General features: G+C 39.0%; 1 protein-coding gene across 2 annotated transcripts in view; it reads left to right on the top strand.

The window, feature by feature from the left end:
- Positions 1 to 14,395, top strand: part of DYM (dymeclin) — a 219,953-nt gene that overhangs the window by 113,386 nt on the left and 92,172 nt on the right. Inside the window, exon 14 of one of the 2 annotated variants that reach the window (XM_026865592.1) lies at positions 9,964 to 10,128. The exons of the other annotated variant lie outside the window; for it this stretch is intronic. Coding sequence (XP_026721393.1) covers positions 9,964 to 10,128 — 165 coding nt within the window. The remainder of the gene's footprint in view (positions 1 to 9,963; positions 10,129 to 14,395) is intronic. 2 annotated transcript variants of the gene reach the window in all.

Genomic DNA, 14,395 nt, shown 5'->3' with positions numbered 1-14,395 from the left:
TATATTATTCAGTATTTGGGTGTCTAATGTATGGTACACTGAAGATGTGAATATTACAGGTTTTGCCTTTCAAAAAGCATGTTTCATAGCAATAAATTGGCCTGCGTAAGATTTTCTGAGATTAGAAAAACAAGGGAATTCTAATAGTCTTTTGCAAACTATTGTTTGCTATTCAGTAGAATCCTAGAAACTACAGTCTTGCTTCTCAGTTTGTTTTGAATGGAACGTATTATAGGACAATGTTCCTTAACAGAAATAAAGGTGACTCAAGATAATAACTTGTTTGAACCTGTCTTTTATCTTCAGTTGCAGGGTGTTTGGCTCATTAACCACTATCTTCAGATACAACATGTACTTTTTTATTTTTAGAAATTTTCTCTTTGGAAAAAAAGACTATGTTCTATAGAAATGTATGAGTAATGAACTTACGTGGATATATCTATGACAAACTAAAATAGTAGTATAGCTGTAAGTAAGCATTAGTGTGAAACAAAAATATAGCATTGATTGTAAGGGTTTTTTTCTTGTCAGGGTGCTGTTTATTTCACATTTTAACTGATGTCATTATGTATGTCTAACATTTTTCCAGCTTTGCAGTTGAGCAAGCTGGTATGTCTCTCCAGCTGTGTGAGGCAGGATGGGTTAGGTATGAGTGTCTGCAGGAGGGAAGCAGAGCAGTTACTGGTAACACACAACTGAACTCTGTTGATGCCCTCCAAAGAGCTCCTAAGAACCTTCCCTTCCACCGCGCATGGAAATTTTAAGTTCATTCAGACCCCACACTTAAGTGAGGATTTTCAAACAGGCTCTCTAACTGATTTTAGGAATATAAGATAACAGGTTATGAAATGTTTGAGTGTCTTAAGTAGTCAAGCCAAGGTATTTCCCGCTGCCGTATACTCTCACCATAGTTTTCATGGCTCACAGAGAGAATATTGCACTTGGAAACATCTGACACTTTTAAATGGAGGGTGAAACTGTAGGTACAGAAGAAGAAAGAATCAGGATTTAACAACTTTAACGTGCATCAGGTCTTTATAACTGCGGAATGACTCAACCTTTTTAATGTTAATGGCCTTCAGCAAGTTTAGGAAAGAACAGGCTTTTAGGTAAAGTAAATACACTTAGTTCTGCAATGAATAAATAAATTTGCAGTGAAGCTGTGTAGAGACATGTTTCTGTAACTCATTAATTGTGCTCTTGGGTCCACAAGTATGTCTTCCTCCAAACCCCACAATTTACACGGACCGAGATGGGATGACTCCTGCTGCGGAGGAGGGCGAGGGCTCTGACGAGCGCTGCTGACTCCTCGCGGTGCCCTCGCGCCTGGTGCTCTAGCCGTTGTCTCCGACAGAGGATTTTCAGGTCCACGCAGACTGAGATGCAAATGTCTGTGTTAACACGGGTGTAGTAGGCATCTTTGTAGTCCCGTGCAGAGCCTGTGAATTACCACAGTGTCTAGTCGAAGGATAAAAGCGCAGGAGGTTTCAAAAGCAACATTCCCATAGTAGCATCTCTTACGCTGCCAGGGATATGTGCCTTCCAAGTAAGCGAGGCATCTGGGTGATTAAAGCCTTCGCTCTTTGTCTGAAACTGCAGCCCTGAGTAGACACTTCCTCTGAGCTCTTTCACATCTTTTTTTTTTCTTACGGGTCATTAGTTGCTTGTGTCTGTTTCTAATTACAAATCCTTTTGTTCTTTTTGATAGAACTTCATCTGTACAGAGGTAATTTGGCCTTTCTGTAGAAGAATCTCATACATTTATCATTTGATTTTCAGTCTATCAAACATCTCCAGAACTTGTTTGGTTTTCATTTCCTTGCCCTCCTTCACTGTAAATACTTTCATGTATAAAGATAATATTTCTCTCATAAGACTGGTGTGTACATTTGGCCAGTACTGTGACAGAGTGCTGCTTCAGGGCATGGGAACTTATGTCTGTGACACATTATCACAAATAATCACTTCTTAAGCATTTAAATATTTTTCAAGCTTCTCTGTTCTCTGTTGTTATGGAACCTTTAACCCTATAATGGCCCCTTGCCCCCAAACTGCTGTTTTGCAATAACATAATTTAAAATCCTGTCATCACTCTATAGTATAAGATACAAATTTAGTGATACTTGGATCTGAAAAATAGACCTACAAGGATGAAATATTTTTAGAAAGCTAAGAGAAGTCACCCTGTTGCTTAGATTAGGAAGTTAGGTGGAGATCAAGGAGGAAGGAGAGTACCAGTAGTGAGAAAGGATCAAGTTGGGGATTACTTGGGAAGTGACATATACATGCCCATGGGACCTGGTGAAATGCATCTGTCAGCGCTGTGGAAGTGGACTCATGCCATTGCAAGACCACTGTCTGTTGGATGATGTCTGGAGAACTGCATCCAGGTTTTGGACCCCTGGACATAGGAAAGGTGTTGCTAAACTGGAGCGTGTTTAGTGGAGGGCTGCCGCGGTGGTTGGGGGCTGGAGAACTTGGTGTAGGAAGCTGGGCTGAGGGAACTGGGCTTGTTTAACCTGGAGGAGAGAAGGCTTCAGGGCAAGGCTCAGGCAAGAGTTTCAGAGAAAGGGTTAGCAGCATTCCCACACATAGGAGGAGGTTACTGAGAAGATGAAGCCAGGCTCTTTATAAAAGTGTGTGTCAGGATGATAGAGAATGGTTGTGAACTAAAGGCAGGAGGTTCCAGCCTGATGGAAGAAGACAATTTTTCATGGTCAGGGAAGCATTGGCACAGCAGCCCAGAGAAGTAGAGTCTCTGTGTCTCTGGAAGCTTTCAAGATGCAACTGAGCAAAACCCTGGTCTGGTCTGGATTTGTGTTAACCCTGCTTTGAGCAGGAGGTTGGGCTAGAGACCTCTTAAGGTCCCTTTCAACCTTAATTACGACTCTAACATAAGACTAACTTTTAAATAAAAGAAGCTGCCTGAAAAAGGAGGAATTGTTTTAAGCGTTTTACTACAGTAAAGGCCAGTGTGATCTGCATCCCCAGTACTGACTTTTATTGTATTAAGCACCTTAACTGTGCTAGCACCACAGTGGCAGAAGCTCAACCCAAAGAACCCCAAACCACCTTTCCATGGATATAACCTTGTCAGTATTTCATAACAGCCTTGGTGCTGAAAAACAAATACGTAGTATTTTTTCTGCTGCAGTTCATCATGTCATCAATGACAGAGTACTAATCAGAAATGAAAGCTTTCATCCAAAATTAGATTTTTACGGTTGGCAAGAAGGCAGATAGGCTTTTGATGGTTTGCCTTTCTGCTGTTTATACTGTGTGAAATAGCATTAATAGGTGATATTTTAGTCAGAGAATAAATTGGAGTGGATGATCTAATAAGTTGTGTCACCACCTATGTAGTATTTGAGTATAGAATGTATTTTGGTTGGGCTTGTCTTGGGGAACATAAGAGTCATGACTAATAGCACTTTCTAGAACACAAGTTATCTAACACAAGCAGTAGTAGAATGTTCATAGCATGTCACAACATTCTCCCCACATGTGTACAGATAGTTTGGGGAGCTGACCAATGTGTGCTAGTTTAGTTAGCCCATATTTTCATTATTTTTTTAAGAAGGCTTTCATATTGGCTTTCCCATAGAGTCATGTTGCAGTATGACTCCCTTTTGGAAGTATAGTGATTGTCTTCAAACTCAGAAAAGGATGTTATTTGCTGTGCATTTTTCAGATTCTGCTTAAGAAACAATATGACCTAAATATTTAATCAGGCTTAGCAGAATTGGCTTTTTTTTATTGCTGCAGATTAATCTAGTTTCTCTGAACTAATACATGTGGCATGTATGTCTTCAAGACCTTACTTTTTCTCAATAACATTAAAGATTTATAGCCTTCATAAAATCTGGCAAACACCAAGAGGAAGATTATGAATTACAATTACTTAAACATTAGCACTGGGAATTTTTCTCTTGAATCCTGTATATGCTGTTTCAGACTAGGTTGTATTTATAGAGAGGTTGGTGAATACTGTTTTTATACCTCTTTTCTATACCCTGCCCAATTTGCTTCATTTCTGTGTTGTTAAAAAAATGTTGGCCTGGTAATGTTTATGTTTTTGTCTTTGATATATTTATTTTTAAATGGCAGTTGACTTCACTAGAGAAAATATCAACTTTCTGGTTTAAATAAGGATGTAAGTGGTTTTGCATGTTTTGCTTAGTGCTGTTGTTTCGTCCAAGTCTCTTTAAAAGGTGGGTTGAAAAAATTAATGTAAGCATACAGTGAATTTCAGCACTCCTTATTTTTTAGTATTTTTATTTTTTATTTTCTTATTTTTGATGTTTAGTCTATGGCTGTAGTTTCCTGTACATCTCTTGAATTATGTGGAGTTTGAGTTAAAAATTGGAAGTGGTATGATCACCTAAACCCAAACAATTGCAATGGCCGTTTAGGACATTGAATTTTTTTCAGACAAACATGAGAAACAGCAGATTTGGAAGAATCTTCAACAAAGTCTCATTTATTTGTTGGTTTTGATTACCTGCATGTTTCACACAAGGTCCTTGGAGGGCTTCCAGATGATTGGGGGGACTCATTAAAGCTGCAGAAAGCCATGGCATCCATTCGTGCTCTGGTAGCCAAGCCTGGCATTCATCAAACACAGGATGACCAGCCAGTCAAGAGAGGTGATTATCCCACTGTGTTCAGCTTTGGTGTGGCCTCACCTTGAGTACTGTGTGCAGTGCTGGGCTCCATGATTTAAGAAGGATGTGAGGTCCTTGAATGCATCCAGAGGAAGGCAACAGAGCTGTGAAGTGTCTGTAGGCATGTCCTGTGAGGAGCAGCTGAGGACTTTAGGCTTGTCTAATTTAGTGAAAAGGAGGCTGGCGGGCAACCTCATTGCTCTCTACAGCTTTTCTGAGAAGGGATGTGGAGAGGGAGGTGCTGAGCTCTTCTCCCTGGGATCCTGTGACAGGACACATGGGAATGGTTCAAAGCTGCACCTGGGGAGGTTCAGGCTAGGCATTAGGAAGCATTTCTTTACCAAGAGGGTGGTCAAACACTGGAACAGGCTTCCTAGAGAGGTGGTCGATGCCCCAAGCCTGTCAATGCTCAAGAGGCATTTGGACAGTGCCCTTATACCATGTTTTAACTTGGTCAGGCAGTTGGACTTGGATGACCATTGTAGGTCCCTTCCAACTGAAATACTCTATTCTCTTCACGTGGGATGGGGCTTTGCTGTCACACAAGCAGCAGTTCAGCTCACAGCTAACCTCCACCTCTCCAGTGGCTCTAGACATCAAACTCCCATTGATTTTAAAATGTTTCTTTGATGCCCTCATTTAACTGCTCTCATCAGAATAACCTTACTGGTTGGGATTGTCCAGACTCTCTAGAAAGGAAACCTCTCTTTGCCTCTATCAAATCTATGCTAAATTACAAATAAATGTAGATAATTGGGTTAATTTTTATATGTGTATAGAAATTATGTTTGCCCTTATGTGACAGGCATTGAACAGCGTGTACAAGGAGGGTCTCTGCACTCTCTGAGGTCAGAGTGACGATGAGAGCATTCATTTTAACTACTGCTGGTTCAGACAAATCCTAAAAGGTCTCAGGAAGAGGGGACCAGAACTCCAGGATTACAGGAGATTGGTGTAAGCAGGTGAGAATATCCTCACGGCAGTTGAATGTAGGCATTCACCTCGCTGAAGATTTATAAGAACCGGCTGGCCTTGCAGGGTGGCAATGAGAAGGACAAATTCAGAAGTTGGGGAGAATTACAAGGAAGAGCAATTTTCCCCTTAAGCAAACTTTTTATTTTTTTCTTTTTCTGAAAGAGTGATGTAGCTGACTGATGTGTTTTGTTTGCTTGTTTGTTTACCCTGGTTTGGTGTTTTTTGGTGTGGTTCTTCTTTTCTTTTCCTTTTTTTGTCTCATGTGCCAAGCCAATACTGAGGCTTCCTCACAGTCTTCTCATTTTATACCAGCCACTAGGCAAGATTAAACAGTGCCGGGATCGGGGAAGGAAACATATTTATGGATGCCAGAAACATGAGTAGAAAAAATTCTCAAGTAGCAGGTAGTTTACAGTCCTCTTCATAAATGTCAGATTCTTTATGCTGTCTCTTACAGTATCGTTATTTTAGATATATTTTTATTCAAAAATACACATTATTCATGGTTAGCAGATGAGCCTTTTCTGTGTTGCTTTTGGCATTTTGTTCAAGTTTGGTTTCTTTATTTCAATTCCCTACCCACTATGTGCAGGAGAGAAAATGAAAAACAAGAAACTCACAAAAAAAAACCCCGTGGGAGCAAAGCCTTGGAGACTTCTAAATGCTACTTTCTGACTTCATAAGGATTGAATTTGGTGCTTTGACTTGATGCCCATCAGTTTTGAGCATCTTCATTTATCTTAAAGATGTCACTGAGTGTTCATTTCCATCCAGTTTGTGTTCCGGAATCACAGGGATTCACAGCTGTTGGCATGTGAGAGAGGGGTGACTGTCAGACAGAGAGGCTCCTGTCACTTTAGTCTCCAGAATGCTGATGCTAACCTCTGTTGGCTTGGATCCAAAAATTTGGAGATTCTGTGGCTTTAATAGCCATGGCAGTTAAAGACAAAGAATGGTGATAACTTTAAGTTTAATGGAGCATATGGAATTTTTTTTTCTTTGATAGGTTTAAATTTCTAGAGAATATAGCTACGATAATATTTGTGTAGTGAGTAGACATTAGAAGGGTGTTTATTATTTTCATTACCTAAAAAAAAAAAAAAAAAAGAAAAAGTGAAAGTTTAGTGTTGTGTAAGAAGCTATATATTATTTTTGGTTAGGATAACTCAAGACCACCCTGATTTCCCAGACTTATGTAACCAGACACTCACTTTTTAGCTATTAGAAGTTGACACTGTAATGTTTTCTTATCAGAATTTAAAATGTTGATCAGATGGCTTTTACTTTTTATAAAAGGGAATTATAATCTTCTGGAGTGGGATTTTAGTGCAGTATTGCAGCATGAGCTAAAGTTTTGTCCTCAGGGTAAACAGAATACATGAGTAATACACACACACCCACCATCAATCAAATTTATTGTTCTTTATTTTCTGCAATATTGCTTTTTCAAATTTTTCAGTACTATTGTGTAGTTGAGGCTTGCTTTTCTCTGTAAAGTAAAAGTAATATGCCCCATAAAACATGCAGAATACAAAAATTTCAGTAACATGTAACTATAGATGTAGCAGCTGCTGGAAAACTGATTTCTGGTGGATCAAGTAAGTCTGATTTCAAAACCAATATCCACAATGAGTTGGTGAAAGCTGGATGTAAGTTTTTCTTAATATACATATCTATTGAGGGATCTAAGCCTTGGTTTTACTCTGGTTTATCTTAGAGGATTTAATAATGGAGATGCTTAGTCTTTAATATGTTGTAAGCTATGCTGGCCATAGTGGCTGTAGTGCAAGTTAGAAAAGGCAGGCTTTTATGGATGGCATTGCTCTTGGTATGGGTTTAAAATTACACCTTTCAGTAAACAAGTTGCACTTTAAAAATAGGAATTGCCTTGCCCTTGTTAGCTGAAATACTGAAAGGGAGGATTATAGAATTGCACTGGCCATATTGTATAAATACCCAAGAGGACTGGTGATGTTTGAAGGTTGTTTTCCCAAAGTGTGATTCTTGAGGAATTGGCACCTTCAGACAGCAGCTCCACCAACACCCAGAGCTGGCTCCGAAAGCTGCCTTCCCGCAGAAGCGGTCTCTCTTGTGCTCGGTCCCTTCTGTCATGTGCCAGGACCAGGTGATGGCCCTGAGGCAGGCAGCACTGGGAGGGCTGCCACTGTCCCACCTGGCATCTGTCTCAACAGGGCATGAAACCTCTGGGTGAAGTTTTGGGGAAATTTCTCCTCTCATCGCATGCTGTGTTCTCATGCAGTTTGTCAGTTAAGCCTACATGTGGTCATCATGCTCAGGGGATCAAGTTGTTCTTCCTGTCTGTGGAGAGCATTGTCAGGGTTCAAAGCTAAGCAATAATAGAAGGCACTCTCAATTTCTTGATAAAAGTCAAACAACATCAAGTGGCTGGAATGAGACCTATACAGGCTTGAGATAAGGTACAGTTCTCTAGTAGTGCAATATACTACTAGTAGAGTAGTATATATTATATAGTATAGTAGTATACTACTAGTAGTGCAATATTCTCTAGCTGGTGCAATATACTAAATGGAAATAGTGGACTCGTGACCATTTAAATCTTCTAAGCAGCATCATTCTAAACGATGCTCTTTAATCTGGTTTTGGAAAAAAATCTGTGGCTGCTGTGGGTAGCTGGAAGGGCAGGCTTATGTGTTGAGGTTCCCCTTGGTATGGGATCCTGTAAATACCATCCTTTAAAAAAAAAAAAAAAAAAAAAAGGCATGATGGCTTAAGAATTTGGCTCCTCGCAGCTGCTCCTTTCCTGAAAACTAGTATATCTGCAACTGAAATGCCAGAAGGGATTCTGTGTTCCTCAACTTCCAGAGCGAAGGTAGGTGACTGACTTTAACCCAGCAGTGAATGCTGCTTGAACTAAAGCAATGGGAGACATTGTTTTCAATAAAGTCTTAGACTTAGAGCCCCGCTGATTGCACTGAGGATCTGCTGCTGGGGGCACTGTTTTCTGTCCTGTTCTCTGCCCAAGATACATTAATAACTTGATCTCCTTAAAAAGTGTTTTAACCACACACGATTACATCCAGTGGAGGGGTTTTAGAGATACAGGCCTGTGAAATGCAGACAGTTGGGTAGATAACCCACTGCCCAAATTCCAACCTATGAAGCTATGGCGAGGGGGTTATTTGGTAAGGATGTTGTAGCCTAGAGTTGAGGCGTTTGCTGATTCTTAGCAAAGTCAGCCAAGGAGCCTCAATTCCACAAATCACTCTGCACTGGAACCTTCCCCAGTTTAGCACTCCAGGGGTATGTCTGTACTGCAGAGCTACCCGGGCTGCAGTGGTAACAGCAAATAGTCCGGTAGGAGCAGCTTGATGTTTATGAAGAGCTGTCTTATTTATCTCACAATGTATTGGGCTGCTTAAGGCACTTTCTGGAAGCCTTGCCACACTGTATACTCTGGACTCTACACCATTGTGCAGTGAAGTATTTTCTATGCAAAACCCGTAATAATAGATATTCAAGGTTACACGGGGTACGTGCTTCGTAGTTTGCCAGCGATGCAGTTTGTTGCAGGTGAACTACTCTTAATTTATTTTCCTTTCCATTATGAGTGGGAGGATATCCTGTGAATACGCACAGGCAGTATATCTCTTACTCAAGAGCATTCAGAATTGGTTAGTATGAATATTAAATATTGTATTGATTGTTCTATCTGTTATTTCATGGAAGGGATCGAGTTTTTAATGGAAGAGCTAACCAGATCTCAGTGTGTAACTCAATTATGACAAAGCACCATGTTTGAGGATCTAGAATTAAATACAGAGATACTCTACCACTGGAATCCTAGGCTGCAAGAGGAGTTCACACTGATCAGTAATTCTGTGTGAATTTTTTCCCTAAAGCGAGATGTCAGTTTCCATGAAAATCAGTTAAATTTTGTGAATACTCTCAGTTTTTTTTAATGGTAAATTTATAAACCCGGTTCACACTCATACATTTATATTTTAAGGGCAAGTTGAGAGAGGGAAAAACTTCTCTTAATGCCTGATCAACCCAATCCCCACCAAAAAAAGGGGGTGGGGGAAAAAGCCCCAATTTCTTACATCTCTAATGTGTGAGACTTGGCAGGTTCCCTCTGTGGTAGTGACAGAACCAGCGTATGGGCACGGGCTAACAGATCTGTCTGTCTTTTGAAATTGTTGTTTTATGTCAAACTGCTCCATTGCTTACTTGGCATCTTCCATTGACTCGACACAAAAACCAAGGACATTAAACCATGAATTAGCTTTCTTAAAGGAAAATACCTCTTTTTTCTGTTTTTTCTCCCTTTACCTTTGTCTTTCAGTTATACCTGCCGCCACTTGCGGAGATATGTATATGTCTTGGACAAACTGTATTTCCCCCACTCTCACTGCTCTACGCTGCAGCATTGCTTCTCGACCCTCAGTGACAATGGAGAGGAACTCTTGTCTTTAACTTGTTCTCACATTCTCAGATCCTATGCTTCCAGGTTATTAACCTCTGCTCTCCATTTACTGCATGCTGCATGCTCTGTGACTGATCTGTGCATGTTTTCAGTAAACTGATGAATAACTAATTTTGAAGGGGATGGTTTGTGTCTTTATGGCATCCTTGATGTATGTCCTAGAAAGTGTGGTAGAATTGGGAGCCTAATAATGGTTTTGTTTTGGTTTAAGTCTAGAATACAATTTCTTGAATTAATATGTGGCCTTTGGAACTTCTAAATGCTTTTTATGTGAGAGTAAAAGTATTTTAATCCTTTTCGAACCCCATAAGAACGTAAGCTGTGATTCACAAAGCTTCCATACAGTTATGTAGTTTGTTTGGAATTAGTGCAGAGATATAAATTGTGTTATGTGTCAGTGTCTAATACTTCCTTGACACCCATTATTTCGGTAACGCTGTCTATATAAATTCCTTTTCAAGAATGGGAACAATAGAACTTTTCCCTCAAGTTCAGTAAATTGTCATGGCACTTAGTGATAAATTAAGAAAGATCTGCCTTTTTTGATATTCCTGATCAGTTTGATTGTACAGAATAAGAATGGTGAGAATCTATCAGCCTTAAATGACAACATAAAATCTTTGTTCATGATGCAAAAATATAGATGTTCTACTGAAGCTGTGAAATAGCAGGAATTTAAAAATAAATTCTACTTGCAATACCCAAATGTTTTATCTAATAAGTTCATGGCACGCAAAAATTTAAGTTTTACTATTTCACTGTTGATGCCATGGATAATTAAATATATTAACCAAGATGCTAGAAGTTATAGGAAAACCAGGAAAAATTTGCATGACAGAATTGATCAGAACATGGAAAGCATCCAGGGTGGAAATGCAGCTTCCCAGCTAAGCCAGCATACAATAGCAATAGACCACACAGTAAACATAAGTAAAACCATCTTGATTGTCAAGGGAAGAAAATATGGCATGCAAGCTGAAATAGCTCTTTTTGTACAAAAGAAATTTTATAGTAGTACATAATGATGGAGAGTTACACTGAAGGATCTCAACAGGAGATGAAAATCTAGCTGTCCCAGGGGCATTCTCCAGATTAATTTGGAACAGGGGTATGGTATTAAAGTAGGCAAAGCACTAAGATTTCAAAGGCATTATTTAAAAATGAATAATGATAATAATAATAATAATAGAGGGCAGTCCACACCAAAATCTTGTTTAAGGCAGAATGTTTTACATGTAGGAATGATACCCTGAAAACTTAAAAGAAATAGCTTAATTATTCCAGCTTGTTTCAATGAAATTTGGGTAATTTTGTACAATGGCAACACTTCAACATCAAGTTGGCAAAATCATCCTTGAGAGACTTAAGTACTGCTTCACAGATACTACGTCTTTCAGGTGTCTTTATGGGTGAAAATAAGCACTGATACCACTATATGCATTTTCAAATAACAAACTTCTGAAATTTTTAGAGCAAAAAGTTCATGTACTCAGTCCCCACACTGAAACTGATAAAGAATTATTTTACTGGTATTACTTTCTGAAATGGGATTTATGCAGCAGTTGAGATATATTAAAATATATCAGCCTGGGAGATTGTAAAATCTCAGGTTTTCATTACAGGTTATCCTTTTATGAGATAGGAGGAGGACAGAGTATTTGAAATAGAAGTTGCTGATAGAAAAAATATCTAGGTAGCAGTTTTTAGTGGCTAATTCTCTATAGATGTTCTGGTAACACATGATTAGAAAACTGTGTGCTCAGGAAACTTGCCTGTGTAAGTCTGCAAACAGCACCAAATACAGTGGCATAAACGGAGGTGTCAAAAAAAGTGGGGTTTTGTGTGAATCTGTGCATCCATCCTGTATTAAGTACTGCGGTATTTTATGCTGTCAACAGCCTGCTTAGAGAATAGATGGAATGCATAAATTACTAAAGGCAGAGAATAATTAATTCAGGTGATTTATAAATCACGACCCTCCCATTCAGGCCTCTTTGCCATGCTCCTGGTAAAGAATATAAAACTTAGCCCTGAGTAATGGCTGGTCTCTAACACTGTCCTGATACCTCTAAATGATGTTGCCTGTCTTTCAGCATCCCACAGAATTAAAGATTTTATTACTATTTGGGTACATTTTGTGTGCAAACTTGAATATGGACATGAACAGTTGTACCTTTAATTTGGAGGTGGAGAGAGGGAATTAATAAATGTAAAACAAAGGGGGAAAGTTGTGGAAAGAAAAAAAAAAAAAAAAAGGGGACTTTGGAATGATGGCACTGACTAATTAGTGGTAGTTACTAACCACTGTTTTCCATTAAAGCACTTATAAAAGTGCCTGTATGCTACTGGCTGATAAATGTTGTTCACATTTTCAAGCTACCATGGTTTTGTGTAAGATACTGGTGGTGACCTGTCAAATCTATAGGCACACCGCATCACACACTTACCGAACAGGTAACACTGGTTAAACTGGGGGAGAGAGGAAGGAAAATAGTATACAGTCCAGTATCCCACTAGGATTAAGCCCACAGCACCAGGCTACCACAGAGCCTTAATTGAGATTTAGTGCCGGTGTTGCTTTCAGTGGCTTTTCTAAATTATGAAAACAAAGGAGACACAATACCTATATTATTATGCAATGCATTAGCGCAGCATAAATATTGAGCCTGGGATTGTAATCTGTTATTGCTGCTGTCTAATAATTCTGTTGTGGCTGTACTGTTTATTGATTATTGCAGTAACTGTGCTTTGTGATGTGAAATATGTTCTCCCACCCTTACCATTATGTTTTTCTTTTGAATTGCATGTTCATCGTGTGATGTTTCGATGCTTGTGTGTGTTCCCTTTTTGTTTTAAATCCCTTTGGGTTGCAGTCAATCTCAGGAAGATTGTTTTTGAAAATGAAACTGGCTTAGTGCATGTACTAGCAGAAGGCAGCCAACAAGCAATGATTTGTTTTGGGATGCTGAACAAATTAAGGACGGTTTTCTTTTCATAGCTATCTTGACATTGTGTGTGTGAAAGCAGGAAATACGGTTTTGGTGAGCCTTGTAAATTGATTAAACATGTTCATGAAGCAGTAGAGCAAAAGGAAAAATTATACAGATTCATTTGAATTAAGATTTTTTGCCCAGAGAGAAAAGACAAAGAAATATGATGTGAAATTCACACAGTTTACCCATTTTGCATATCTTTTATTACTTAATACTAGGTTTGTTTAAACAGCAAAATGTATCTAATAAGATTTTAATTCTCCCTTTCAGAAGTGTTCTGGCACATTGTCTGAAGGCTGTAGAGGATGAGCATTGTAACCATACTCCTCCCATGCCATTAGAGTTGATGGAATTATGCAATTACATTAATTTAAGAATGTGCAGTCTTTGTGGGATCAGGGCCTTGGAGGTTAGCTTTGAAAAATACTGCTAATTACCAGAAATGTTTCTCTTGCTGCAATGTGATGGTGATGTACTGCATAAAGCCAACTTGCATTCATTATCCAGTTGCCAGCTCCTTTTCCCTTGGAATGTGAGCTGGGTGAGGGCATTGGGGTTGGATCCCAGGAATGTATAGGCAGTCCTGTGTGATAATAGGGATTACTGGCCCATCTTTCAATACATACAGAAAAAGTGTCAGAGTAACATCCTCAAAAAAGCTGAAATATTTGCAAGTCTGACATATTTTCCTTTGGCTTTACTCTGGGAAGGGAAGGCGGGGAGAAACATGAAGCAGATGCATTTATTACTGAACCCTACATTATTTTTGCGTGGGTTAATGCAATACAGAGAAGTACATCAATTAACAATGTTTAAAATGGAGTTTGACTGGTGTGAATTCTTTTTCTCTGAGTCTATAGATCATCTTGAGCATTTGTTTACATTCATTTTTTTAACAGTTAAATTAAAAATCTTTCCCTAAGTTAGTGGAAGTAAAACAGTACATCAGCTTTGTGTGAGTATAACAGAAGACCTGGGTGTGCTCTGCAAGAGCCCCTTCAGCCTTCTGAAAACTGGTCCTTTTCTATTCTTCTTGTGTTTCCGGTTAAGGAACTCAGTTAAAACTTTTGAAAATAATTTTTTACACTCCTAATACTTGCTGTGTGTGATATTTTAAATATGAAGTACCAAATACTGATCCTTACATCACTGGGAACTTAACCTTTGAGACGTGATATTGAAAGTGTTCACCATGTAAAGAGACTCGAGCATTACTGAGAAATAACAGTTACTTTATAAACATCTAGTAGCTGGGCCAACATATAAACACAGCAGTCAACAACATGAGCAACATTATT

The sequence above is a fragment of the Athene cunicularia genome, assembly GCF_003259725.1.
Source record: "Athene cunicularia isolate RWA chromosome Z unlocalized genomic scaffold, athCun1 chrZ_part1, whole genome shotgun sequence".
Lineage (NCBI taxonomy): Eukaryota > Metazoa > Chordata > Aves > Strigiformes > Strigidae > Athene > Athene cunicularia.
Note: the sequence above shows the minus strand (reverse complement) of the source record. Positions and strands in the feature narration are given on the sequence as shown.